General features: G+C 42.9%; 1 protein-coding gene across 5 annotated transcripts in view; it reads left to right on the forward strand.

Moving 5' to 3' along the window:
- Positions 1-27692, forward strand: part of DOT1L (DOT1 like histone lysine methyltransferase) — a 100822-nt gene that overhangs the window by 52153 nt on the left and 20977 nt on the right. For all 5 annotated transcript variants that reach the window (XM_064734603.1, XM_064734608.1, XM_064734605.1 and 2 more), the window contains exons 11-23: positions 4655-4761; positions 5793-5834; positions 7791-7874; positions 10290-10524; positions 11993-12106; positions 15804-15895; positions 19030-19131; positions 20053-20190; positions 21033-21158; positions 22246-22727; positions 24111-24234; positions 26187-26333; positions 27496-27622. In XM_064734603.1, coding sequence (XP_064590673.1) covers positions 4655-4761; positions 5793-5834; positions 7791-7874; positions 10290-10524; positions 11993-12106; positions 15804-15895; positions 19030-19131; positions 20053-20190; positions 21033-21158; positions 22246-22727; positions 24111-24234; positions 26187-26333; positions 27496-27622 — 1920 coding nt within the window. The remainder of the gene's footprint in view (positions 1-4654; positions 4762-5792; positions 5835-7790; positions 7875-10289; positions 10525-11992; positions 12107-15803; positions 15896-19029; positions 19132-20052; positions 20191-21032; positions 21159-22245; positions 22728-24110; positions 24235-26186; positions 26334-27495; positions 27623-27692) is intronic.

Below are 27692 nucleotides of genomic sequence, written 5' to 3' on the forward strand. Positions count from 1 at the left end.
TTGTAGATGTACCACACATCAGGCACCCAAACCTGCACTTTTCTTCCCTATTTAAAATTCTCTTCTGGGGCCTCTGGTGGTTTGGAAACTTATTGAGTTTTGGGTGCTGGACTGCCAATTCTTTGGAGGCATGGAGTTGAAAATAAAAGGGAAAAAGGGTGGAATGATGCTCCTGGAACAACTGGGAGAGCTGGGAGCAGGCTGGCAGTTTGCTGATGAGGCAAACAGAGCCTGAGTGAAGCTTGGATCCTCTTGCAGAGCCCACCAGAGCTTGAGGAAACCCAAAACTGCACTTGGAGATGTTTCAATTAGACCTGCCCACAAAAATACAGAGCTTTGGCCTCTCAAACCTTTTCTTCCCTGAATTTTTCCCATTCCCTCTCTCTCTGCTGCATTTGGGAGACTGAGGGCAGCTTGTGCTGCTGTTTCACCCCAGAACAGCCCTGGCTGCCTCTGCCAGTTGGGCCAGACCTTCATCCCATCCCAGCTCCCAGCCCAGCCTGGATTCATTTGGAATCTTTTCTAGAATGCTGAACTCTCAGATCTCAGCTGTTATTTCATGCTGAGTGGAAATGCTGATGGTAAAATTATATTGAGATGATGAATTGGAGTTTGGATTGTGAGAGGCTCTAGCAAAAGGAGAACCAGCAGCTTCCACCAGTAGGAAACTTCCAGGGATTCAGATAAAAGGTCCTTAAAAAATTATTTTGAGGGGGAATTGTGTGAGTAAATTTTAGGGCTTAATCCCTTTCTAAGACCATGTTATGTTGGTAAATACCAACATCAAATGAGCCTGTGTGGGATGTGGGCTGGGGCCTGTTCCAAGTGACACTCCCAGGGAAATGCCATCCCCAGCATGGCCAGGGTCCTGCTCATGGAGCAGGGAATGTCCCACAAGGATTTCCATCACACTTTTATTCATCAAGGCTTTTTTTGGTGCCTGAACATGCCTTGAGTCACGTCTCACCTGTCTATCAAATACTCTAATCTGGAGTATGAACATTTAAATAATTTATACAAAACCCTGGGAAAGATCAAGCTTTAAGAAGGAGGAACCAGTTCTCTCAATTCCACTTTTGTCCTTAGTAGTTCCATGTGTGGGAAGAAGTGGAAATGTGGAAAGAGTTGGGACCAATGAAAACAAGGATTAAAATGTGGTTAAAATAGTGGTTGAGGTTGCTGAATCCCAAACCTTGTTTTTGGCCTCTTCTGGGTCATTTTTGTTTAATTAGAAACGTGCCATAATTTCTCCTGCAGCCCAGCCACTGGCTCAGTGCTTGTGGGAATGTTTAAGGCACATCCCCAAGCTATTAATTCTGGAGAACAAACAAATATAGACAAGAAAGCAAACCCAAAACATGTTTGTGCCCAGTCCAAATATAGGGCAGCTGCATCTGACAGGGGCTGGGCTGGTGACGTTCTGGGGCTCTTTAATTCATCCCTGTCACACACATGTGGTGTTCCTTGGAGAAGAGTCTGGGACACAGCTCTGCTGGCCAGAACGAGCTCACTCTGCGCTGGCTGGCTCAAAGGTACACGTCCCACACGTTGCTTTCCTGTGGGGTGCACGTAGCAAGAGAGGAAGGAATTCCCTTGAAACTCCCAGCAGTGTTTTTTCCTGGAGGGTCTGCAAACCAGATTTCTCTGTGTTGGTTATTGTAAAATCAGAGCACTCCTGACCAAGGAAAATGATTGGCATCTGAGTCCATGGCTCTGGAATGCTGAATACTCACTTTATTAAAGCTATATTTTACAATAATGAAAATATTTATATCATATTATATAATACTATATAATACTATACCATATAATATAATATCACAGTATAATTTATAATAAATATAATATAATATGTAATATAATAATATTCTATTATAGCATATTCTATCCTATATATTATATTATATTATATTATATTATATTATATTATATTATATTATATTATATTATATTATATTATATTATATTATATTATATTATATTATATTATATTATATTATATTATATTATATTATATTATATTATATTATATTATATTATATTATATAACATTACATTACATTACATTTTATTATATTACATTTTATTATATTATTATTACATTATAGCATAGCATATTATAGCATTATACATTACATTATATTGTATTACATTTTATCTTACTATACCATATAATATAACATAACATAATATAACATAACATAACATAACGTAATGTAATATAATATAATATAATATAATATAATATAATATAATATAATATAATATAATATAATATAATATAATATAATATAATATAATATAATATAATATAATATAATATCTAATATAAAATAATATTCTGTTGTATTCTGTTATGGCATATTGTATTCTATATATTATATTATATTACATTACATTATATTATATTATATTATATTACATTACATTACATTACATTACATTACATTACATTACATTATATTATACTTACTTCTTACTTTTACCTACTACTGATAGCTTGTGACTGTCACCTGTCAGTCCTGACACACATAACATGGATCTAATTGGTTTATAAATTAAAACACTATCACTAGAATCTAATAATTCAAATTTTTTAGGTAAATAATCTTCTAACACATTCTACACGTTCACAAAACAACAGGAGCAGTAAATGAGATGAGAATTGTTTTCCCTCTATGCTTCTCCAGGGAAAAACCTGAGAGAGAGAATTCTGACTCTCTGTTCAGAGGGCATGTGAATATTGGAGTTGGTGTCTGCCTGGTGTCACCCCCTGATGCCCATGGGTGCCAGGGGCAGTGCCAGGGGAGGATGGGGCTCTTGGACCCCCTCCAGGCCTGGGGGCTGGGCTGGGAAATGCCAAAGTCGACTCAGGCACCGCCATTCCCAGGCTCCGTGTGCTGACGGACGCCCCAATGCCCGGGGCCAGGGCAAACGGGGTGCCATCCACCCCCCCAAATCCTCCTCTTCCTCACACGTGTGCTCCTGCACGTGTTTTTCCTCTGGGACTGTTTTGGGAGCAGCCAGGAGCCTGCAGCAGCATCCCCTTTGCTCAGAGGTTGAGGCTGTGGCGGGCCAAGATTGGGTTTGGCTCTGCCTTGGGCACGGAGCCAGCACCTGGAGCTGGAGCCACGGAGATGCTTGGGGAAGGTTCATCCCCATGTGGGGATACTGTGCAGCACCCACAGCATCTGTGCAGGGAGAAATTGGGGTGCTGAGCTGCCCTGGGAGCTGGGGCAAAGGAGGTTCATCCCACTGTGGGGGTACCCTGCAGCACCCACAGCATCTGTGCAGGGAAAAGTTGGGGTGCTGAGCTGCCCTGGGAGCTGGGGCAAAGGAGGTTCATCCCCCTGTGGGGATACTGTGCAACACCCATGTCATCTTGGATAATGCTGTGAGAAATGCACTGCCTGTTCATGGCCATAAATAGAAAGTATTGATTGTGTTCTGAGTTTTGAGGGAAATTTTGAGGGAAAAGTTGGGGTGCTGAGCTTCTCTGGGAGCTATGGCAAAGGTTGTTTGTTCCCACTGTGGGGATACCCTGCAGCACCCACATCATCTTGAGTAATGCTGTGAGAAATGCACTGCCTGTTTATGGCCAAAACCATAAAGTATTGATTGTGTTCTGAGTTTTGAGGGAAATTTTGAGGGAAAAGTTGGGGTGCTGAGCTGCTCCAGGAGCTGTGGCAAAGGAGGTTCATCCCACTGTAAGGATACAGTGCAGCACCCACATCATCTTGAGTAATGCTGTGAGAAATGCCATGCCTGTTCATGACTGAAAATATAAAGTGTTGATTGTTTTCTGAGTTTTGAGGGAAATTTTGAGAGAAAAGTTGGGATGCTAAGCTGCTCTGGGAGCTGTGGAAAAGGAGGTTTGTTCCCACTGTGGGGATACTGTGCAGCACCCACATCATCTTGGAAAATGCTGTGAGAAATGCACTGCCTGTTCATGGCCATAAATAGAAAGTATTGATTGTGTTCTGAGTTTTGAAGGAAATTTTGAGGGAAAAATTGGGGTGCTGAGCTGCTCTGGGGGCTGTGGCAAAGGAGGTTCATCCCACTGTGGGGATACCCTGCAGCACCCACATCATCTTGGGTAATGCTGTGAGAAATGCACTGCCTGTTCATGGCCAAAAATATAAAGTTTTAATTGTGCTCTGAATTTTAAGTGAAATTTTGAGGGAAAAATTGGGGTGCTGAGCTTCTCTGGGAGCTGTGGCAAAGGAGATTCATCCCCCTGTGGGGATACCCTGCAGCACCCACATCATCTTGAGTAATGCTGTGAGAAATGCACTGCCTGTTCATGACTGAAAATATAAAGTATTGATTGTACTCTGAGTTTTGAGGGAAAAATTGGGGTGCTGAGCTGCTCTAGGAGCTGTGGCAAAGGTTGTTTGTTCCCACTGTGGGGATACTGTGCAGCACCCACATAATCTTGGATAATGCTGTGAGAAATGCACTGCCTGTTCATGGCCAAAAATATAAAGTATTAATTATGCTCTGAGTTTTGAGTGAAATTTTGAGGGAAAAATTGGGGTGCTGAGCTGCTCTGGGGGCTGTGGAAAGGGAGGGATGGCAGGGCGAGATGCTGGAATGCTGAGAGTGCCCAAAATTGTCACTGTGTCCCCTAACCAGGTGCTGTCTCCTCCCACAGATATTGGCACTATCATGAGGGTTGTGGAGCTGTCACCACTGAAGGGCTCTGTGTCCTGGACAGGGAAGCCAGTCTCCTACTACCTGCACACCATTGACAGAACCATAGTGAGTACCAGGGCTGCCTGTGCCCTGCTCCTGGCAGCCCTGTCAGCTCCTCATCCTTCTGCCTGGCCTTGTGTTCCTGTCCCTTTGTGGGTTACACACCTGAGTGTGCAAACCGCCCGCTCCAGGGTTGCACACACACCCTGGGGTTGAGGGCAGTGCTGGTTTACTGAAGCTGCAGAGATTCACTGATGAAATTCCTTCTGTAGCTGCTCAGAATTGGGCTCTGCTGCTGTCTTTTCCTCACAAAGGAAAGACTCAGTGGGGCTTTGATTCCTCTGTGGTGCACAGACCATTTCATTCAGTCATATTCAACCAGTAAATCTCAATTTTAGTAAAATTCTCAGCTGCTGTAGAAGCAGCCCAAGCTCCATGACAATGATGCATTCACTGTTTTTTTTTTTTTAATTAAACAAAAAAAAAACCCCAACAAACCAACTAACAACAACAGAATAAATAAATAACAAGAATAAATAACCCATACAACAGCCCCCACCAAAAAACCACCAACCCCCCCACCAAAGAGCCCCCAAGCCCCTCATAAAACCCAACAAACCCTTTGAAAACTGAAAATTTCATGGAGGAAATTTTTATCCAAATCATTTATCCAACCCCAAGGTTTTTGCAGTGGGATAATAATGCTGTTTTCCTCCCTCTGCTGTAGTCTAATAAAGCTTTTGTTCAGGAATGTGCCAGAGTGCAGATAAATGGTGGAGTATGAGGGTGCAGCAGCTTCAGTGCAAATAATTTCATTGAAAATCAGCCTGTGCTGAGGGGAGATATGTGACACAAAGCTCTAAAACAAGGCCAGGAGTGGTGGGGATGATAAAACCTTGTAGAGGTTGGATTATGCCCTGTTACACAACAGGCTGGGTGCCTGAAAAGAATGAATGTAAATGGCTTCTTGATGGAGCTTATCAAAGCAAAGCAGTCACAATTTCTGCAGTTCTGCACTTGTTTTAAGCTAATATTTTATTCTTCTGTGTTCATCTGTCATGGTTTTGAGGATGACTCTCTTCTGTTTCTATTTTCAGCTTGAAAACTATTTTTCTAGTCTCAAAAATCCAAAACTCAGGGTAAGTAAGTTTCAATCATTTTCTGTAGAAAACTCAGAGTTAAGGGAGCAGCCACTGTGAGGAATTTAATCACAGGTGGACAGAATTGATTGGAAATCAGATTTTCTTGCTAGGCAAAGAACATGGAGCTAATTGAAGGGAAGTCTCAGATGCCATCAAGCACTAATTCAATCATGTCCAAGGGATTTCTAATAGAGAATTAATGGGGCAGCCCCAAGGTGCTTTTACCTTGCACTGGAGGTCTGTAATGAGCTATTTCTTCATTAAAGAACTGGAATTAAAGAAGGGAATGATGGTTTGAATCTGTCCCAGAGCTCAGCTCCTGAAATGAAGCTGAGCAATGCTCTCAAATGTTCCTTTTGGGATGTGCCATTGGAGGCACAGAGTGAGTTGTCATTTGCTGCAGTCTGGGCTGTTACATGTGGAATTCAAATGCCAGAGAGTTTTTGGGGCTGTGCAGGGCTGGGTTAACCTGAAATAATCAATGGATTCCCAGGAAGAGAATTAAGTGAGGCCACTTAATTTAAAATTTCAGGTGAATGTTCATCCTCAGGCTCTGTTAAGAACAGACTCATGGGGGCTCTGAAAGGGAATTATTTCAGATTGCTCCACTCAAATTTGGGGCAAAAAAGACTTCTTAGAGAAAATAAAATAAAAATCAGAGTACTTCTGACCTTCCCTGCTTTTCACACTTCAATCTGCCACTGGTTTGGTTGATAATGTGCCTAAATCAAAGGAGTTTTGGAAATACCAGAAATCTTTAGCAGATTAAACCTCTGGAAGGTGCAGGAAAGGCTTTGACTGAGCCCTTGGAAATTTCCTGTCTAAAAGAAGTTTATTTTTTTTTTTTCTGAGAGAAAAAGAGATTTTTCTCTGAACAGGGAAATTTCCTCTCAGCCTGGGAGAAAATCAGCCTGAAAAGTTGCTGGTTTTTCTTTATTAGTCACCTCAAAAAACTTGGCTGAAGTTGAATGAGACGATGATTAATGGCTTTGCCATTTCCAGTTGTGCAAGATTTTTAATGTGTCACCATGAAATGCTGGGGACGTGGGAAGCTATTAAAGTGCACAATATTATTTATTATTATTACTATTATCATTATTAATTATATCTATTTATTTCTTCTTATTATTGTTAGTGTTATTAGTATTAGTATCATTACTATTATTATTGCTATTATTATTGTTATTTAATCATAATCATGTATATATACTATATTTCTATATATATTTTACCATATTATTTACAGATAATATATATTAAATAATAGTAATAACAACAATATCAACACTAAAATTAATAATACTAACACTATTAATATAATATTAATATATTATTGATATAATAGTATTTCAATCCTATTTTTATTGTTATTATTAGATGTGTTATTACTATTATTACTATTATTGCTATTATCATTGACATTGTTATTTAATGAAAATCATGTGTATATGCTATATTTTAATATATATTTTACCACATTATTTACATATTATATATATAAAATAATAACAACAATAATAACAATGTCAACACTCATAATAATAATATTAACACTTTTAATAGAAGATTAATATAGCAATAATATAATGTAAATATTATATTTGTTGGTAGTGATGATGATAATAATGATAATAATGATAATGATGATGATGATGATAATGATGATGATGATAATAATAATAATAATAATAATAATAATAATAATAATAATAATAATAATAACCTTGAACCTGATACAGCAGTATGGGGCTGGGAGGGGAGAATATTGGAAGAGTTGAGATTTAATCCCCTCTGGAGGTGGAAAAGGATTTGTTCACACCTGAGTGTGGCCTGAGGCAAGGGGAGGTTTGTTCCCTTTTCTTGTGGAAAATGAAGCCTGGAAAGAAGATGATTTGCATTAAAAAGTGATAAACACATAAACAAATGGTGCAATGTCCCCTGCCTTGTCCCCAGGAGGAACAAGAGGCAGCTAGACGTCGTCAACAAAGAGAAAACAAAAGCAACACAACGACTCCAACCAAGGTCCAAGAAAACAAGGTGAGCATCCTGCATTTGTGGGGGCTGAGTGGTTCCTGAGGCTGAGTCAGGAGGAGCCTCTGGGGGAAGGTTTTACTCTGGAGCTGGTGCTGTGCCCAAAAATATGATGGAGTGAGTTAATAAAAGCTGCTCTTGGGAGTTGCACCACTAATTCTGGAAGGATTAAAAAAAAAGGTGTTGCAAGATGAATAGTTGGTTGTCCACCCTCGCTTGCATCCAGCAGGAGTTTGCAGAGCTGTCCCTGAGTCACAGCCCACTGAATGGAGCTCAGAGTGTGCTGAGTCTTCTGCAAAGACTCATTTCCTTTCTTGGGTAATGCTGTGAGAAAGGCACTGCCTGTTCATGGCCAAAAATATAAAGTATTGATTGTGCTCTGAGTTTTGAGTGAAATTCAGTTGAGGAATGTAGTCAGGGAAGGATGAATAATCAGCTTTTGTTAGACAGCAGGTACAGATTGAACAGAATCACAGAACAGTTTGGCTGGAAGGGACCTCAGAGCCCATCCAGTGCCAGCCCTGCCATGGCAGGGACACCTCCCACTGTCCCAGGCTGCTCCAACCCTGCCCAGCCTGGCCTTGGGCACTGCCAGGGATCCAGGGGCAGCCCCAGCTGCTCTGGGAAATCCATTCCAGGGATGGATTCCACAATTCCTGATTCCCAATCTCCCACCCAGCCCTGCCCTGTGGCAGTGGGAGCCATTCCCTGTGTCCTAAAAAGTCATCCTAAAAAGTCCCTTTTTTCCCCACCACATTCTTGATTCTTGTCTCAGAGGCTCCAGAGGAGGCCACCAAGCTGATCTTAGGGCTGGAGAACCTTTCCTATGGAGACAGGCTGAGACACAACTGGGGCTGAGCCCTGAGCCTCCTTTTCTCCAGGCTGAGCCCCCCCAGCTCCCTCAGTCCCTCCTGGTGCTCCCAGCCCTGCCCAGCCTGGCCTTGGGCACTGCCAGGGATCCAGGGGCACCACCCTGTGCCAGGGCCTGCCCACCCTGCCAGGGAACAATTCCTGATTCCCAATATCCCACCCAGCCCTCCTGAAGTTCCCCTCCCTCAGTGTTTCCTTTTCTTTAATGAATTGTTGGGCTAGATTTTTCCTGACTTAGAGATGGGGCAACCAAGAAGTGCTTTAAAAACTTTTATTCTATTTTTAATCCCATTAGAAGGATGAGACATTACAGATGTTATAATTCACACCATCACAATCAGAAGCCAACTATTTCCTAATTACAATGCATTTTAAGCATCTCTTGGCTTATCAGTTTTAGCTGCTTAGGCTGTAAATGCCTTAAAGCCAATCATCTAAAATTACCCCTCATTGGTCCCACTACAATGCAGCTTTCATAGTTTAATTTCTCTAAAGTGTTTAGTCTCTTTTGTAAAATTACCTTTTAAAACTTGTTTCTAGTTCCATTTCTCTCTCAACAATGTCTGTCCTGTTCCATGGCATTTCTAAGTCAGTATTTCTTATGTCAGAATTTACATACAGATATACACTGTGTTAGCCTTCTGTCAAACTTTAAAAATTTAACTGTCACAAACGGTAAGAAACTGAAAATTTAAAAATTTTCTACAAATCCATTTCCCTCAATGAATGAGTCCAGAAGAGAATGAGCACAATCCCTTGGGAACAACTCTTATCCTAAGCAAGTCATCTTCCCTGGCAAATTATTGCACTGCAGTGCATCAGTTTACTTTCAGAAATATTATTTCTGATATATCATATAATATTATATATAATATATATATTTATATATATATATGTAAATAGGGAGAAATATATTTTCAATAATATATAGTTGGAAACTAATTATATTTTCTAATATTCATATATGTATCATATCAGAAATAGATTTCATTGATAAAAATGAAACCATTATTTCTGATATGTTTTATAATTTATATATCATATCAGAAATAGATCTCAATAATAATGAAGAAACACCATTATTGCTGGTGTTAAATATATATATATGTGTGTGTTTGTGTGTGTATAATCAAGAAACACCATTACATATGTAAACATTATATATATATATAATGTTTATATATATATATATGATATCAGAAATATATTTCACTAATAATGGAACACCATTATTTCTGATATATCACATACATATAATATTAGAAATATATTTCATTGATAAAAATGAAACACCGTTTTTTCTGATATATATATAATACCAGAGATAGATTTCATTAATAAATATGATATATCACATATTTTATATATAATATCTAAATATATTTCATTAATAATAATGAAACACTATTTTTTTGATATGATATATGATATATATATAATATATCAGAAATGTGTTTCATTGATAAAAATAAAACACCATTAGGAATGTTTGCTGAAAAGGAATGTTGCATTATGAGGTAGAAATGACCAAAGTTTTTCACAACCCCTCAGGATTCTGGTGCTGAAGAAGAAAAAGCTGCAGCAAATTCTGTTAAAAAGCCATCTCCCTCCAAGGCCAGGAAGAAGAAGCTGAGCAAGAAGGGCAGGAAAATGGCGGGGAGGAAACGAGGGCGCCCCAAGAAAATGAACACGGCGAGCACTGAGCGCAAGACCAAGAAGAACCAAACTGCACTAGAAATTCTGCATGCTCAGACTGTCTCCCAGACATCCTCATCCTCTCCTCAGGGTGAGTGCAGGGCTGTGCAGGAGCCTGGATGAGTCTCTGAAGCCCTGCATGTGCTGGTTGTTCCTTTGTGGCCAGGTTGGGTTGGGTTTTGTGCCATGAATTCCATGTTGTCACCAGAGCAGAGCTGTCCTTCAGGAGGTGGTGGTGGGATTGATGGTGATGGATGTTGTCGGATCTCAGCACCTCAGGACTGAGGTGCCGAGTCACCGAGAGCACCCTTGGGGGGCTCGGGAGTCCTGGAATGTTCCAGAAGTGTCTGGTGGCTGGACTTTGATCCTACACAGGAGACGACACCTGTATGAGGATAGGAGGGTTTCACCGGGGTGAATGGTGAAGGGATTGGTTAATTAGAGGGTGAAACACAGGGTTTAGGATTTCTGTACAGGGGGGTTTAGAGAAGTAAGATGGAGGAATTGGGGCCTGTCCTGTCCTTCTTCTTCTTCTTCTCCTCCATCTTCTGTGGTGATGGTGGCACTTTGGGATTGGTCATTACTAAAAGTGCACCCGGCAATAAGAATAAATGGTATTGGGGAAAAATGATAAATATTGTACACGTAACCATGGGTATAAAGATAGGTGACTGCCCGGAGGGCAGGGAGTGTGCTCATGGCTGGCTGCTGAGCAGAGCTCTGTCGGGCTGAAAGAAAATCTTTTAGATAAACAATTAATAAACATAAAAACCGAAAGAAGAACTGAAGCCTCTTCTCGTCCTTCGATACGCGGGCTGCCCCAAGGCCACCCCGGGCCTTTCCAGGCCCTTCAAACAGCCGAAAACTGGACAAGATGTGGGTGGGATTAATGAATTGATGGTGATTAATGTGTTAATGGTGATGAAATTCGTGTACTGATGGTTTGGGGGTGGGATTAATGGTGATGGATGGTGATTAATGCATTGATGGGGCTGGGGGTGGATCTGGCTGTGGGTGCTCAGCCAGGAGCTGGGGCTGCTGCCTTCTCTGAGCTGCTGCTCTTAGGATGGACCACAGAGAACCTTCTAAACATTTGGAGCAGTGTGTGGACGTGTTTGGAGCTCTGTGTTGATGGACTAAGCTGCTGGATCTCATTGCAAATCCTCCTCTGTGCCCCACCTGGCAATGCTGACTTAGAATCACAGAATCCTGGGTTGGTTTGGCTTTAAAGAGACCTCAAAGCCCATCCAGTGCCACCCCTGCCATGGCAAGGACACCTTCCACCATCCCAGGCTGCTCCAAGCCCTGTCCAAGCCAGCCTTGGACACTGCCAGGGATGGTCCTTCCCAGCCCAAACCAATGCCAGGATTCTGTGCCATGTTTTCAGCATTCTGTGCCATGTTTTCAGGATTCTGTGCCATGTTTTCAGGATTCTGTGCCATGTTTTCAGCATTCTGTGCCATGTTTTCAGGATTCTGTGCCATGTTTTCAGTGGCCAAGCTCCTGTCCTTGTCCCAAACACTGGGTGCTGACCTGAGGTTGTGTTTGTGTCTCTCCAGATGCCTACAAGTCACCTCATAGCCCATTTTTCCAACTACCTCCTAAAGTGCAACGGCATTCGTCCAACCAGCTCCTGGTGACACCCACCCCCCCTGCACTACAGAAGCTGCTAGGTAAGGCCTGCCCACCCCCTTTGGGGTTTTTTATGGGGTAGGATGGGATTCTTTCTTCCCCACCTTCCCCTGCCTGCCCCACATCTGTCAGAGCCCAGGACATTGCTCTGGCTGCCCTGGAGCGCTCCAGACTCTGGCAAAGGGCTCAAAAACCTTGGCACAGAGTCACAAACACCTGTGCCTTCCATTTTAGCCCATGGAAACAATTCCCAACTTTGTGTGAAGGGTTACAAGCCACAAGGGTTTGAATAGAATGATAGTGAATTTATTACCAAGTGAAAACGTAGAATTTTAGAGTTTTTAGAATGAGGGTTCAAGAAGCAAGATAGAAGAATTTGGGCATGTCCTTCTTTCTCCTTCTTCTTGTCCTCCATCTTCTGCTGTGATGGTGACACTTCTGGGTTGGTTTAGAGTAGAGCCAGACTGTCTAGCATAGGTGATAGGTATTGGAAAATTATTGTAAATAAAGTACAGGTAGTTTTTGGTATAAAAAGCCAACACCACCCCAAGGGTGGTCAGAGTGCCACAACCCGACCTGCTGGACAGATCCCAGCAGGTCAGAGAAAGAATTTATTAGTTAAAAAAAAATAAACAGCCTTGAAAAGCAGAGCTGAAGAATCCCAACTTCTTTGAGCCTGAAGCTAAGAAAAAAAGAGTTTTGATAGCTCAAGAGCCATTCAAGCAACAACTCAGAACCTGAGACACATCCTTGGGCAGCAGCACAAGGCCCCCACTCCTGCTGAAGTTGGTGTTTCACTCTGCATTGATTCTCTGATGTTGCTTCAGCTCTCCTGTGGCACAACAGGCAGTGAGCCTGGATTTAGTCAGAAACAGCTTTATTTGAAATGAAACCATTCTCTTAATCCTGGGGAAATCACTCTGTTGTGGATTTGTGAGGGCTTTCAAGATGAGGTGAAAAATGAGAATTAATTTTAAGCTTTCAGAAAGTCGATTTTGTATTTTTTTATATTATATGATAATAATGACATTATAGATGTAAATATATATATATTTATTTATGAATAACATTATATAATGCCATAATATATATAATATCCTTTTCCATAATATCAATTACATCCCATAATATCCCATAATATCCCATAAAATAATATATATAATATATAATATATCATATATAATATATAATATATAATATATAATATATATATTATATAATATAATATAATATAAAATATATTATTGTATTATATATCAATATATCAATTTATATTATATTATATTATATTACATTACATTACATTACATTACATTACATTACATTATATTACATTATGTCATACAATACCATATTTTACTTAGATATATGGTGTAATATCATAATATATCACAATATATCATAATGTATCATATCATATTACATAATATTATATGATATGACATTATATTATATTATGAAAATCATATATTAAAACTATACTAAAGAAAGAGAAAGGAAATATCAGAAAGCTAGACAAGAAGAATAATAAAAACCTGTGACAGAGAGTCTGACACAGCTAGCTGTGATTAGCCCTTAATTAAAAACAATTCACATGTTTGGATAAACAATTTCCATTTACATTCTAGAGGAACAAAACATGGACAAGCTGAAGCTTCTTAGGAGAAAAATCCTAAAAAAAAGGGATTTTTCATAAAATATCCTGGTGACACCACTCCAATTCCTCTCATGGCTGATTCCTGGTGCAGGAGAGGGAAAAAGAGGGATTTAAAGGGATGTTTAGTGGCAAAAGAGTGATTTTGCGGGATATTTTGTGGGAAAAGTGATTTTTTTAAGGGTTATTTTGTGACAAAAGTCATTTTTGAGGGATATTTTATGGGAGATTTTGTGGCAAAAGTGTGATTTTTTTGAGGCAAAAAAAAAGGATTTTTTTGAGGGATGTTTTGTGGCCAAAGAGTGATTTTTGAAGGGTTATTTTGTGGCAAAGAATAATTTTTGGAGGGATGTTTTGTGGGATAATTTGTGGCAAATGAGTCTGTTTTGAGGGATACTTTGTGGAAAAGGAGTGTTTGGGGTTTTTTTTGGTTTTTTTTTTTAAGGGTTATTTTGTGTCAAAAGTGATTTTTGAGGGATATTTTGTTTCAAAAGTGATTTTGAGGGATGTTTTGTGGTAAATAATAATGATATTTGAGGGATATTTTGTGGCAAAAAAATGACTTATAGGGCTATTTTGGCCAAAGAGTGATTTTGAGGGATATTTTGTGGCCAAAGGATGATTTTGAGGGATGTTTTGTGGCAAAAGTGTGACTTTTGAGGGATGTTTTGGCCAAAGAGTGATTTTGAGGGATATTTTGTGGCCAAAGAATGATTTTGAGGGATGTTTTGTGGCAAATAATAATGATTTTTGAGGGATATTTCGTGGCCCAAGAGTGATTTGAAGGGATATTTTGTGGCAAATGAGTGATTTTTGTGGGATGTTTTGAGGCAGGGTGGATGGGGCCATGGTTTCCATGGATCCAAGAGTTCCTTTTGTGCCAGGAGAGGAATTTCCAGCCTGTTCCTAAATCCATCCTCAATGGCTTAGTCTGACTTAGAGTCCAAATCAAAAGCAAGGGAGAGACAAGTGAGGAGAGGTGGCCAGGGAGAAAATGGGGGCAAACAGGGGCATGGCATTTACCCTGCTGAAATTCTTCATCTGTTTTATTTCAATTTTGTCTGTTTATTTTATTTATATTTTATTTCCATTTTTAATGGTTTGATCTGACTTTGAGTCCATTTCAAAAGCAAAGGAGAGACACATGAGGGGAGGTGACCAGAGGGGAAATAGGGGCAGACAGGGACATGGCATTAACCCTGCTTAAATTTCTCATCTGATTTATTTTTATCTTATCTATTTTCATTTATTTATTGATTTATTTCCATTTTTAATGGCTTGGTCTGACTTTGAGTCCAAATTGAAAGCAAGGGACAGAAAAGTGAAGAGAGGTGGCCAGGGGGAAAATGGGGACAAACAGGGACTTGACATTTACCCCTGCTGAAATTCCTCATCTGATTTATTTTCTTTAATCTATATTTATTTATTTTTTTTTTTATTTCAATTTTTAATGGCTTGGTCTGACTTTGGGTCCATTTCAAAAGCAAAGGAGAGACACATGAGGAGAAGTGGCCAGAGGGGAAATAGGGGCAAACAGGGACATGACATTTACCCCCGCTGAAATTCCTCATCTGATTTATTTTTATTTTATCTACTTATTTTTGTTATTATTTATTTCCATTTTTAATGGCTTAGTCTGACTTTGAGTCCAAATTGAAAGCAAGAGACAGAAAAGTAAGGAGAGGTGGCCAGGAGGGAAATGGGGGAACACAGGTGCATGGCATTTACCCTGCTGAAATTCCTCATCTGATTTATTTTTATTTTATCTATTTATATACATAATTATATAATTATTATATCTAAGTCTTTTTTATTTATTATTTTATTTCCATTTTTAATGGCTTGGTTTGAGTCCAAATCAAAAGCAAGGGACAGAGAAGTGAGGAGAGGTGACCAGGGAGGAAGTGGGGGTAAACAGGGACATGGTATTTACCTGCTGAAATTCCTCATCTGATTTATTTTTATTTTATCTATTTATTTTTATTAATTTTTTTTATTTCCACCCTCAGTGGCTTACTCTGACTTTGAGTTCAAATCAAAATCAAAATATCCTGCTGAAATTCCTCATCTGATTTATTTTGCAGACTCATTTAAGATCCAGTACCTGCAGTTCATGGCATACATGAAAACTCCTCAGTACAAAGCAAGCCTGCAACAGTTACTGGAGCAGGAAAAGGTGGGTCTGACTTTTTCACATTTCTAAACCAAATTCCCAGACTCAGAAGTTCCTTGGATGTGGGAAGAGTGCTGGGGATGGGAATTGTGTGCATTCACACCAGTCCTGCTTAGGCTGAACAACTCCCAGGGGATTTTGTTGCTAAACTCATTTTTGGTGTGTTTAAATCACACAAAAATGAGAGAGCTGCACATCCCCTTTTCCCTGACAATGCTGACTTAGAGAATCTTGGAATGGTTTGGGTTGGGAGAAACCTCAGAGCTCCTCCAGTGCCAGCCCTGCCATGGCAGGGACACCTCCCACTGTCCCAGGCTGCTCCAACCCTGCCCAGCCTGGCCTTGGGCACTGCCAGGGATGGTCCCTCCCAGCCCAAACCAATTCCAGGATTTTATGGACCACAGTTCATAAAATATGGATTCACAGTTCATAGAATTATGGATTAGGAAATCATTAAACTTGGATTAAGAAACCCAAAGTGTCATCACTGCTTGTGGGGATTTAGCACAGCATCCTTGGCATTGATATGAGAATGGGTTGGATTGCACTGATGGGCAAAGTGTAAATGTCCCAAATCATGGTCAGGAAAAGGTGCAAAGGCCAGGAGGGTCCTGGAGCTGTGCACTGAGGTGTTTGTCTGTCCTGGAGCCACCAGCAGAGGGAGGAGATCTCCTGCCTGACACCTCCTTGTGTTGCTTTGTCTCAGTGATGAATGATTTCATTGCTGCATCATTTAGTCCTGATGGGTCTGTTCTGCTGCTTCTGTGGAGGAGCTTTCCCCATAATGCTCAGAATTAAACTTGAAAAACCTTTTGGGGCCTGAAGGGGCTCCAGGAGAGCTGCAGAGGGACTGGGGACAAGGCCTGCAGGGACAGGACACAGGGAATGGCTCCCACTGCCACAGGGCAGGGCTGGGTGGGAGATTGGGAATCAGGAATTGTGGAATCCATGCCTGGAATGGATTTCCCAGAGCAGCTGGGGCTGCCCCTGGATCCCTGGCAGTGCCCATGGCCAGGCTGGACAGGGCTGGGAGCAGCCTGGGACAGTGGGAGGTGTCCCTGCCATGGCAGGGCTGGCACTGGACGGGCTTTGAGATCCCACCCAACCCAAACCAGTCTGGAATTCTGTCCAGGTCCAGCTTTTGGCATTCCCTATGGAATTTTTCCTTACTCTATAATCTTTGTGAGAGTGTCAGAAAAAAGCCACAGGGCTTCTGTATCGTGTTTTCCACACTGGGAACTCTCCAGAGGAAAGAAATTACCTTTTGCCACCCCATTCCTTACTGAGAAGTGGTTGGTGCTGCTCTGGTGTTCATGGAAACCTCTTTTTCTGTGGTTATTTCCATTTGCTTTCACAGTCAATCAGCACTCAGAACTTTCATCTTTCTCCTTAAGCAGCAGATTTTTCTGCTTGTTCTGCACTTGTCAGGAAAGTCAGCATGAAGTGAACTTGTCTCCTGCACAAATGAAATGATGGTGTGTAAAGGTTGTGCCCTGCACAGAGAATGAATCAGGGGTGTGGAAAAATCATCACTCTGTGCTGCTGTCCAACAGCTGCTCCACACTTCTAAATGTTAAAACGAGGAATTCAGTATGAAAATATTTTTTATGGAGTGTTACATGGCAAATTAAACCTGCCAGAGGCAGAACTTGGCTGGGTGAGGGGCTGGCTATGGTCTGTTCAGTAACTCCCTCTTACAGGAAGGTTTTCAAGTAGAATAAAAATCTCTGTAATGATGATTTTGAAATCAGCTGCTGCTTCCCAGAGTGCCCTTAGATGGAGCTGTCAGCCCCTGCAGTGCCTGGGAAGGCTGAATGGAATGCCTGGTGTTGAAAACAAAACTGATTTTCCAGCATCCCCCAGAGCAGCCCCTTTAGCATTGCAGGGACTTTTCCCCAGCCAGGTCTGTGTGTTCCTGCATGTGGGAAACTTCCAGCACTGCTTGGGAGATCAACCATGGAATTATTAAGGTTGGAAAGGATCAAAGGTGCTTTTTGCCCTTGTTCCCCACTTTTCCTGGAGCAGTGGCTCAGTCTGTGCAATCCCTGCTTGGTCTCTGCAGCACAAAGTGGAGAACAGGATAATCCCAAAGCTCCCTGGGCTTTCTGCACTAATCCTGCATTTGGGGCTGGGTAAATGAGGCTTTTCAGCCAGTCCTGTCCTGCCCTTTGCTGTGCATGGCCATGGATTGGAGCAGGGACCTGGTTAAGGAATGTTCAGGGCAGGGAATTGCTGTGGGTGGCTCAGGTGACCTGCTGAAATAATGGTGGCATGAGTATATAACATAAAAGAATATATAATATATAATATATAATATATAATATATAATATATAATATATAATATATAATATATAATATATAATATATAATATACAATATAATATAATTAATAATAATAATATATAATATATATAAAGAATGTATGTAATATAATATAATATAATAATATATATAACATAACATACTATATAACATATACTATATAACAGATAATAGATAATATATATTATATAATATATAAATGTGTGTGTATGTATATATATATAAATAAAATATTTTATATATAAATGTATATATAATATATAATATGTAAGTATATAATATATAATAATGGTGGCACAAATAGGAAAACTGGTTTGGTTATTTAGGACTTTATTCTTGCCTCTCCCCCCAGTGTATTTTTATTTACTGCATCTCTTCCATGAGAATTGCACAGGGAAACTCTGAGCTGGGGCTCTGGGGATTTAGAGCCAGTTCCCTGTTTGGGAGCAGATTTCATGCAGATAATCTTTTTCAGTTCTATTTCTGCTCTGTGGGATGTGATTATTGCTGCTGCTTCACGATGCACTAGGAGGATAAAAATGAGTTTCTAAGACTGTCTTGATTGTATTTTACCATACAGGAGGAAAAACCTGCTTAAATTTAGTCAGAAATTCACTACTTAAAAGCTCTTTACAGCTGACTTAACCCCACCAGTATCACACCCAACAAATCCAGGTTTTCAGGAGCTGGGGCAGGGCTGGATGAGCTCTCCTGCATCCAGGTTCTCTCCTGAAGTGCTCCACAGATCTCCTCGAGATGGCCCATGCTGCAGCTGGTGCTCAAAGTGTGTTTTTTTGTTTTTTCCCTTTTCCAGGAGAAGAATGCTCAGCTGCTGGGGACAGCCCAGCAGTTGTTCACCCACTGCCAGGCCCAGAAGGAGGAAATCAAGCGCCTGTTCCAGCAGAAGCTCGATGAGGTACCTCTGTGCTTGGGGGAATGTTTCTGAATCAGCTGCTTGCAAACATTTCTGGTCAAGCTAAGTGAGAGCAGAGCAGTCTCAGCTCTTCAGCTTCCAGATCAGGCTCAGAAAGGTTCAATGTGTGATGTTCTGGTGATGTTTCGTGTTTGTTGTTGGAATTGTTGTGTGCTTGGTGCCCAAGGAAGGGGACAGCCCACAGCCAGGGTGTGTTTGGTGAAGGATTGACCCTCTGCTGCTCAAACAAACCCTGTGCTGCCAACCTGGCTCAGGAGCACAGCAGGAAAATGTGGGAACTGTCCACAGACAGTTCTGTTGGTTGGCAAAACCTAAATGCCAGTTTTGCAGTTGAAGAGGTGGAACAGCAGCTCCAAGGTCTTTGTGTCCCTCCTTGTTATCCCCCAGCAGCCACAAAGTGCCTTGGAGAATGCTGGGGGAGGTCCTGAGAGCTGCAGAGTTCTGCAGATCTCCTCAGTGTCACTTGGGAATGGGACAAACACCAGAAATGAGGGTGTCAGCACCCCAGGAATGGAGGTGTCAGCACCCCAGGATTGAGGGTGTCAGGACTCCAGGAATGAGGGTGTCAGCACCCCAGGAATGAGGGTGTCAGCACCCCAGGATTGAGGGTGTCAGCACCCCAGGAATGGAGGTGTCAGAACCCCAGGAATGAGGGTGTCAGCACCCCAGGAATGAGGGTGTCAGGACCCCAGGAATGAGGGTGTCAGGACCCCAGGATTGAGGGTGTCAGCACCCCAGGAATGGAGGTGTCAGGACCCCAGGATTGAGGGTGTCAGGACCCCAGGAATGAGGGTGTCAGGACCCCAGGATTGAGGGTGTCAGCACCCCAGGAATGAGGGTGTCAGGACCCCAGGAATGAGGGTGTCAGGACCTCAGTGACTGATCTCACCCTTCACCTTTTAGCTGGGAGTTAAAGCTCTGACGTACAACGACCTGATCCAGGCTCAGAAGGAAATCTCTGCTCACAACCAGCAGCTGAAAGAACAGACAAAACAGCTGGAGAAGGACAACAGTGAACTCAGGAACCAGAGCTTGCAGCTGGTGGGTCCAGGGGGTGCTGCCCTTGGGCTGAGGGCACAAGCTGGGGGTGAAACATCACCCTGCTGCTCAGGGATGATGGGGGAAACCTGCAGGAGTCCTTTTTTACCTTTGATTGACCCCATAGCAGATCCTGAACTGGCAGTTGGCTCAGCTGTGTCCCCAAACAGCTCTGGATGTCACTGGGTCTGTGTCTGGGTCTGGCTGGGCAGGGAGTTGTGCAGGGCTTGCTCTGTGGTGCTCATCTTGGTAACTCAAACTGAGAGAATGATGGAGCTGGTAATGTGGGAAAAGACCTGTAAGGTCTTGGAGTCCAACCATCAAGGAACACCAAGACACCAAGTCCTCAAATGTCACAGCCACTTGTTGTTTGAACACTGCCAGGGGTGGGGACTGACCTGTGCCAATGGCTGACCACCCTTCAAGAGGAAATTTTACCCATCTAAACTTCCTCTGGCACAACTTGAGGCCATTCCCTCTGCTCCTGTCCCTGTTCCCTGGAGCACAGCCCGACCCCTGGGCTGTCCCCTCCTGTCAGGGCTGTGCAGAGCCACAAAGTCCCCCCTGAGCCTCCTTTTCTCCAGGCTGAGCCCCCTCAGGAGGTAGCTGAGGGGAATATCTGGATGTGGAAGCAATGAGGGTGGGTGATAACATTATTTTAGAAAGTGCCACACTCCCTAGCACGAAGCTGGGAGGACTCAGTGGTTAAGGGGTTTTTGTACATTCAGTGCAAAGTTCCTGCTTTCAGCTGGGAGCCAGGTGTGCAGGGTGAGAGCTCTGTTCTGAGCTCTTTGTCCCTGTCCCTGCTGTGACCTCTTTGTCCCTGTCCCTGTGTGTCCCTGCAGCTGAAGGCTCGCTGTGAGGAACTGAAGCTGGATTGGTCAACGCTGTCACTGGAGAACTTGCTGAAAGAGAAGCAGGCCTTGAAGAATCAGATTTCTGAGAAGCAAAAGCACTGTTTGGAACTGCAGGTAGAGAGAAAGGAACAAGTGCAGAGTGACCAGTTTGGGGTAGCTCTTGGGCAAGGGGCCAGTTATGGGTGTTACACTACATATGATGGAAAAGGATGAGCCAGGTGCTGCTTTTTTTTTAATTCTTTTTTTTATTTCCTTTGAGATTGAGCTTTCTGTTAGAGGATTTTAGTAAATAAGCATGTGGATAACTTGTAAAAGCAGTAGATATCATGACCTGATTCCTTGGTGATGCTGTGGAAGGAGGAATCATGGTTTATCATTACATAGAATTAAAAATCACAAGCTGATGATTTTTGTGTGTGCTCTGATCTCTCGATTCAGGAATCATAGAATCCCAGACTGGTTTGGGTTGGAAGAGACCTTAAAGCTCATCTCATTCCATCCCTGCCATGGGCAGGGACACCTTCCACCATTCCAGGTTCCTCCAAGCCCTGTCCAGCCTGGCCTTGGACACTTCCAGGGTTAGGGTGGGAATCATTTCCCCCTGAGTGACATTACTCACAGTGACAGGAAAATGAACTCTTTTGTGTGAAGAGCTTTTCTTTCCCTGTGAGATTTGCTCCAGGGCTATTCCAGCCTTTTGCTGGATGCCTTGGCATGGAGTGACTGTGCAGTACTGAGGTACTCCACACTCTCTCTGTAAGTTGGAGATATTTTCCCTTTGTTTTTAAGATCTGGAATATTCTTTCTCAGGGTCTCTGAGCCACTCCCTTCACCTGGGCCTTTTGGTCTTAAGCTCAGAGCTGAAATTTTCTCTCAAACTTTGAGATCCCCTGTTCTGCCTTGTTCCCAGAAGCAGAGACACTTTTACTTAAAAGAATTTAAAAGCAAAACTCCATAATGTGGAGTTTTGATAGAATGATGGAATTCATACACTTAATACAGATTGGTATAGATTGGTTCTATTGTATTAAGATGCTAAGCAAAGAAAAGTATATAACAGAATTATTATTATTATTAGTTGTTATTATTAATACTATAATGATTAATTTATACACCTAATAATAGAATAATAGAATTTATACACTTAACAATAGAATTATTAAATGTAGTCTTTAAATTTGGTTTTCCTCTTCATTTAAAGATCAGCATCGTGGAACTCGAGAAGAGTCAGCGGCAGCAGGAGCTGCTGCAGCTCAAGTCCTACACCCCCTCAGAGGAGCCCCTGCCAGTGCAGCTGCACAGCAAAAGCCACCTGAGCCGTGACCCTGAGGCTGAGCAGGGCAGGTTCCAGCTGGAGCTGGAGTGCTCCAAGTTCCCCATGCCCCACATGAATGGCATGAGCCCCGAGCTGTCCATGAACGGCCACGCCACCCCCTACGAGCTGCAGCACGCCTTCAGCCGGCCCTCGTCCAAGCAGAACACCCCCCAGTACCCCAACTCCCACCTGGACCAAGACATCGTGCCCTGCACCCCCAACCACAGCAGCAGGCAGAAGGCAGACAAGGTGACCAGCCTGGCCCTCCCTGATTACACCAGGTTCTCCCCTGCTAAAATCGCCCTGCGCAGACACTTGAATCAGGACCACGGAGTCAATGGAAAAGCCACAGCTAATGAGATCCAGAGGTGAGAGGGCTCATAGCAGAATAAATCACATGGACTCCATTTTCTTCATAGGGGAAAAAGCTCCTTATTTGTTGGGAAGGATGAAAGTTTGACAAGAAAGTCTCACGGATATGTGTGCTTAGCAGAAAGATTTTAAATCTTTCTGTAGAGTCTGATGAAGGAATAGAGTTGGAAGCAAGTTTTGGTGTTAAAGAAAAGAATTGCTGAGCCAGTCTTACTGGATAACCAAGGAGGCAAAGGGTGTGTTAGTTAAAAGGGGTTTTTATGGTTTAGAGCAAAGGATAAACCCACCCCAAACAAGAAGATGTTTTTACTAAGCAGAAAGATAGCACAGGCAAACAAGTCAGCAAAGTTCCAAGTAGAAAAAAGGTCTCAGAATTTTCTACTGCAAGACAACTGAAAAACAACTTCTAGCTTAAACTGTAATGTACCAACTTTTAGTGATTGGAGAATAGAAACATGAATATGGTAATTACAGTAGTTCTGATAGGCTATAGATAATAGTTAAGGTATAGATTGGTTCTACTGTATTAAGATGCTCAGCAAAGAAAAGTCCATAATGCATTGTAACCAAAAGAAAAGTATATAATGCAATGTAACCAAAAGAAAAGTATATCATGCAATGTAACCAAAACCAAAGGGTCTCCAGGCCTGCCTGCAGCTGGAGCTGACAGCTGTGGGCACAGGCTCTGTCACCCACCACCCTGGACTGCTGTAACATCTTAGATAGAATAAACTGCATTTTAGAGAGAATAAACTGCATTTTAGAGAGCTGCCTGGAGTCTCACATCTCTCATTTAGGCTCTTGCACTTATTTATTCACATAATTCATTTTTATACAGTTTTATACATTTTTATACAGACCTCATGTGTGACTCCAATTGGTCAGTAGTTTTCTTGCCAGTTATTATTAGTAACAAGTTGTTACCCTGTATTAATTGCTCATTCAAACCCTGGTGTGTACGTGCAGGGAAAGTTGTTTGTGAGAGATAGTTTTCATTTTTCTATCTAAAAACAGTTTATACTGGTGCTGGTTGTTTCTCACTCAGGGATAGATTGTTTTGTTAACAAACTGCTCACACCAAGATTGCTTTCACATGAGAACTTGCAAAGTGCCAGCTTTGCCACTGATTCCAGCAGAGCAGGCTTTTCTTTATAATTTTTCTACCTTACTGCAACAGGTAGTGTTAGTAGCACTGATAATTTACATTGGGAAAAGATATTTTTCAAATTGGAAGTTAATCTGTTTTTAAAAAGTTTTGTTTCATGAAAACAAGCAGTGAGAGCTAATGGGGTAAATAAGGTGGGACAGGAATTGAGTGTGGTACAGGAATTTCTTGTCTCTGGCTTTTGCATCCTGACAATTGTGCATCTCTCTTCCAGAGCTGAGCATGTCAAAGAGAATGGCCTTACATACCCAAGCCCTGGAATTGCAAATGGCATCAAGCTGAGTCCTCAGGAAACTCGGCCCTCCTCCCCCGCGGCCTTACCCAGTGCAGGAGAGAAGGTAAAGGGCAGGCTGGGAATTGCAGGAATGGCCTGGAAAATGCAGGAATGGCCTGGAAAATGCAGGAATGGCCTGGGAAATGCAGGGTTGGCCAAGCTGGAAAATGCAGGAATGGCCTGGAAAATGCAGGAATGGCCAGGCTGGAAAATGCAGGAATGGCCTGGGAAATGCAGGGTTGGCCACACTGGAAAATTCAGGGTTGGCCTGGAAAATGCAGGAATGGCCAGGCTGGAATTGCAGGAATGGCCACACTGGAAAATGCAGGAATGGCCTGGAAAATGAAGGAATGGCCAGGCTGGAAAATGCAGGAATGGCCTGGAAAATGCAGGAATGGCCAGGCTGGAAAATGCAGGAATGGCCTGGAAAATGCAGGGATGGCCACACTGGAAAATGCAGGAATGGCCAGGCTGGAAAATGCAGGAATGGCCTGGAAAATGCAGGAATGACCTGGGAAATGCAGGAATGGCCAGGCTGGGGAATGCAGGAATGGCCTGGGAAATGCAGGAATGGCCTGGAAAATGCAGGGTTGGCCAAGCTGGAAAATTCAGGGTTGGCCTGGAAAATGCAGGAATGGCCAGGCTGGAAGATGCAGGGTTGGCCACACTGGAAAATGCAGGAATGGCCTGGAAAATGCAGGAATGGCCAGGCTGGAATTGCAGGAATGGCCTGGAAAATGCAGGGTTGGCCACACTGGAAAATGCAGGAATGGCCTGGAAAATGCAGGAATGGCCAGGCTGGAAAATGCGAGAGGATGGAATAGGCAAGCTGGAAAATGCAGGAATGGCCTGGAAAATGCAGGGTTGGCCACACTGGAAAATGCAGGAATGGCATGGAAAATGCAGGGTTGGCCAAGCTGGAAAATGCAGGAATGGCCTGGAAAATGCAGGGCTGGCCACACTGGAAAATGCAGGAATGGCCTGGAAAATGCAGGTTGGCGAAGCTGGAAAATGCAGGAATGACCTGGAAAATGAAGGAATGCCAGGTGGAATGCGCAAGCTGGAAAATGCAGGAATGGCCAGGCTGGAAGATGCAGGGTTGGCCACACTGGAAAATGCAGGAATGGCAAGGCTGGAAAATGCAGGAATGGCCTGGAAAATGCAGGAATGACCTGAGAAATGCAGGAATGGCCAGGCTGGAAAATGCAGGAATGGTCTGGAAAATGCAGGAATGGTCTGGAAAATGCAGGAATGGCCTGGAAAATGCAGGAATGGCCAGGCTGGAAGATGCAGGGTTGGCCACAATGGAAAATGCAGGAATGGCCTGGGAAATGCAGGAATGGCCTGGGAAATGCAGGGGTGGCCAGGCTGGAAAATGCAGAAATGCTGCTTTCTGTGGCCAGCTTGGAATGGGAAATGATAAAATCCAGTGGGTATAATGCAATAAATCAGAGCTGGTCAGAGAGAGAGAAAGATGTGCTCCTTTCTGAGCACCAGTAATGCAGCGGGAATGCTGTTTGATCTGGCACGTGTCTGCTTGAACTGGGAAAGGAGGCTCTTGCACAGTTATAAAAATAAAGAGTAAAAAATATGGTCCATGTAATTGGTGCAGCCATGGAGCACATTGGGGCTCACAGAGCAGCAGGTGCCCTGCAGTAGCAGTTGCCATGGAAATGCATCTGGCTGCTACAGAGGGCCTCAAGACACAAAATCTGACATCTGAGTGCTTTTCACAGAGCTCCAACCAAAACACAAGGAAAATGAGCTTGCCTAAGGCTTCCTTTTCCTAGTGCTGGGGGCCAGCAGTGGCCTTAATTTACCCATTAAAATGGGTACATTTCTGTGCTGTGGGATGGTGCTGCTCCCTGTCTGATGTAGTCATTCCTTTAAAAATTCCTTAAAAAAAAAGCGAGTGGGGGAATGACACACACAAAGAAACAAGTGGATTATCATTACCTTAAAAAACCTTTTCAATATCCTGTGTAAGAACTTTGCTTTCTCTTTTGATTTTGACAGGTTTTGAGAGAGAGAAGCTCTGTGAGTAATGGAGAAACCATCACCAGCCTCCCTATCAGTATTCCTCTGAGCACAGTGCAGCCCAATAAACTCCCTGTTAGTATCCCTCTGGCCAGCGTAGTCCTACCTAGCCGTGTTGAGAAGGTGGTGAGTAAGGGATTGTCAACACTTTCCATCCCTAAATATTAAAATCCCAGGGGCAGGAATGGGGTGCTGTGCCCCAGGATCCTCCTTGGGGATGATCCTCTTGGATCCTGTGGATTTTTCCTCTCTTTTCTCTGTGGGGTGGAGGGAGGTTCAGCCAGAAAGGAGAGGAAATGAAATACCTCAGGAGAGCCTAGGCTGGAATGTGTGTCTGGGTGAAAAGCCTGAGAGTTTGTGGCAGAGAATTGCATGTGTCAATTAGTTCTTAGCCCTGCTTTCTGCAGGAATCTGGGAGGGAATTCTTCTGTCTCAGTCACCTCAAAGCTGCCTGTTCTCCTCACGTGTGCAGGGTGAGCCTGAACAGCCCCTTGGGGCTGGGATCCCTCACTGCTCTGTAGCAGAAAGCCTCTGGGGCCATCTCTTTTGGAGATGTGACAAGTCCCTGCCTCTCTGAGTGGAGGAGGAGTTCAAAAAGGCCCGGTCCAGTTTGTGACACCATTTGTCACAGAAGTGCTGCAGCAGAGAGCTGAGAAGCATTTGCTGCTTTTGCTGAGAGCTCTGAGGTAGAATCCATCCATGGCTTGTCTTTCCCATTTTGGGAAAGCTGGAGCTGGTTCACAGAATTGAACCCAATGCATTTTTCCAGCTGAAGAATTCTGGATTTAGCAGAACCAGAGCCTGCTCGGCTCTGTGTGTCCTTAGGGCAGTGCCAGCCCTGGGTGGCACCTCCCTGTTTGTTCAGGCTGCCATTTCACAGGTGTTTCCTCAGAGAATGTCCCTGAGAACACGGCCTGATGCACTTCATGTTCCCTTTGGGGTAGTTCTGGGAGCTTTGTGAGCACAGGCCTGGGGGGACATGACACAACCACAGTGCCCTCTGTGCTGCTGCTGAGCCATTCCTGCTCCTGCAGAGCTGTCCTGAGTGGGAATATCCTGTGATGAGGAGCCTCCCTCTCTGCATGGTGCCTGCTGTGTGTGAGATAATTAATTAATTAATCACTCATTTGGGGCTAGAACCTGCTGATCCATGCTTTTCTCAAAACAAGCTGAGTCTGGGGCACACAGGAAGCAGGGCCCCTTCCCAGGCAGATGTGCTAATGCATGAATTTGGTTGAATTTGGAGATTTCTGCTGCTGTTTCCTGAAATGCCCTTTTCTCTCCCCAGAGAAGCACACCCAGCCCAGTTCACCAGAGCAGAGACTCATCAACACTTGAAAAGCAGATTGGTGCTAGTTCTCATAATGGCATAAGCAATGCTGCTGGAAACAAGCCTCTGGCTTTGGCTACCTCAGGTAACAGCCTCACCTGTGCTCCTGCCTTGGGGCAGCACCCAAACACACCCAGCTGAGTTTTCCAAGCACT

The sequence above is a fragment of the Zonotrichia leucophrys genome, chromosome 28 (assembly GCF_028769735.1).
Source record: "Zonotrichia leucophrys gambelii isolate GWCS_2022_RI chromosome 28, RI_Zleu_2.0, whole genome shotgun sequence".
Taxonomy (NCBI): domain Eukaryota; kingdom Metazoa; phylum Chordata; class Aves; order Passeriformes; family Passerellidae; genus Zonotrichia; species Zonotrichia leucophrys.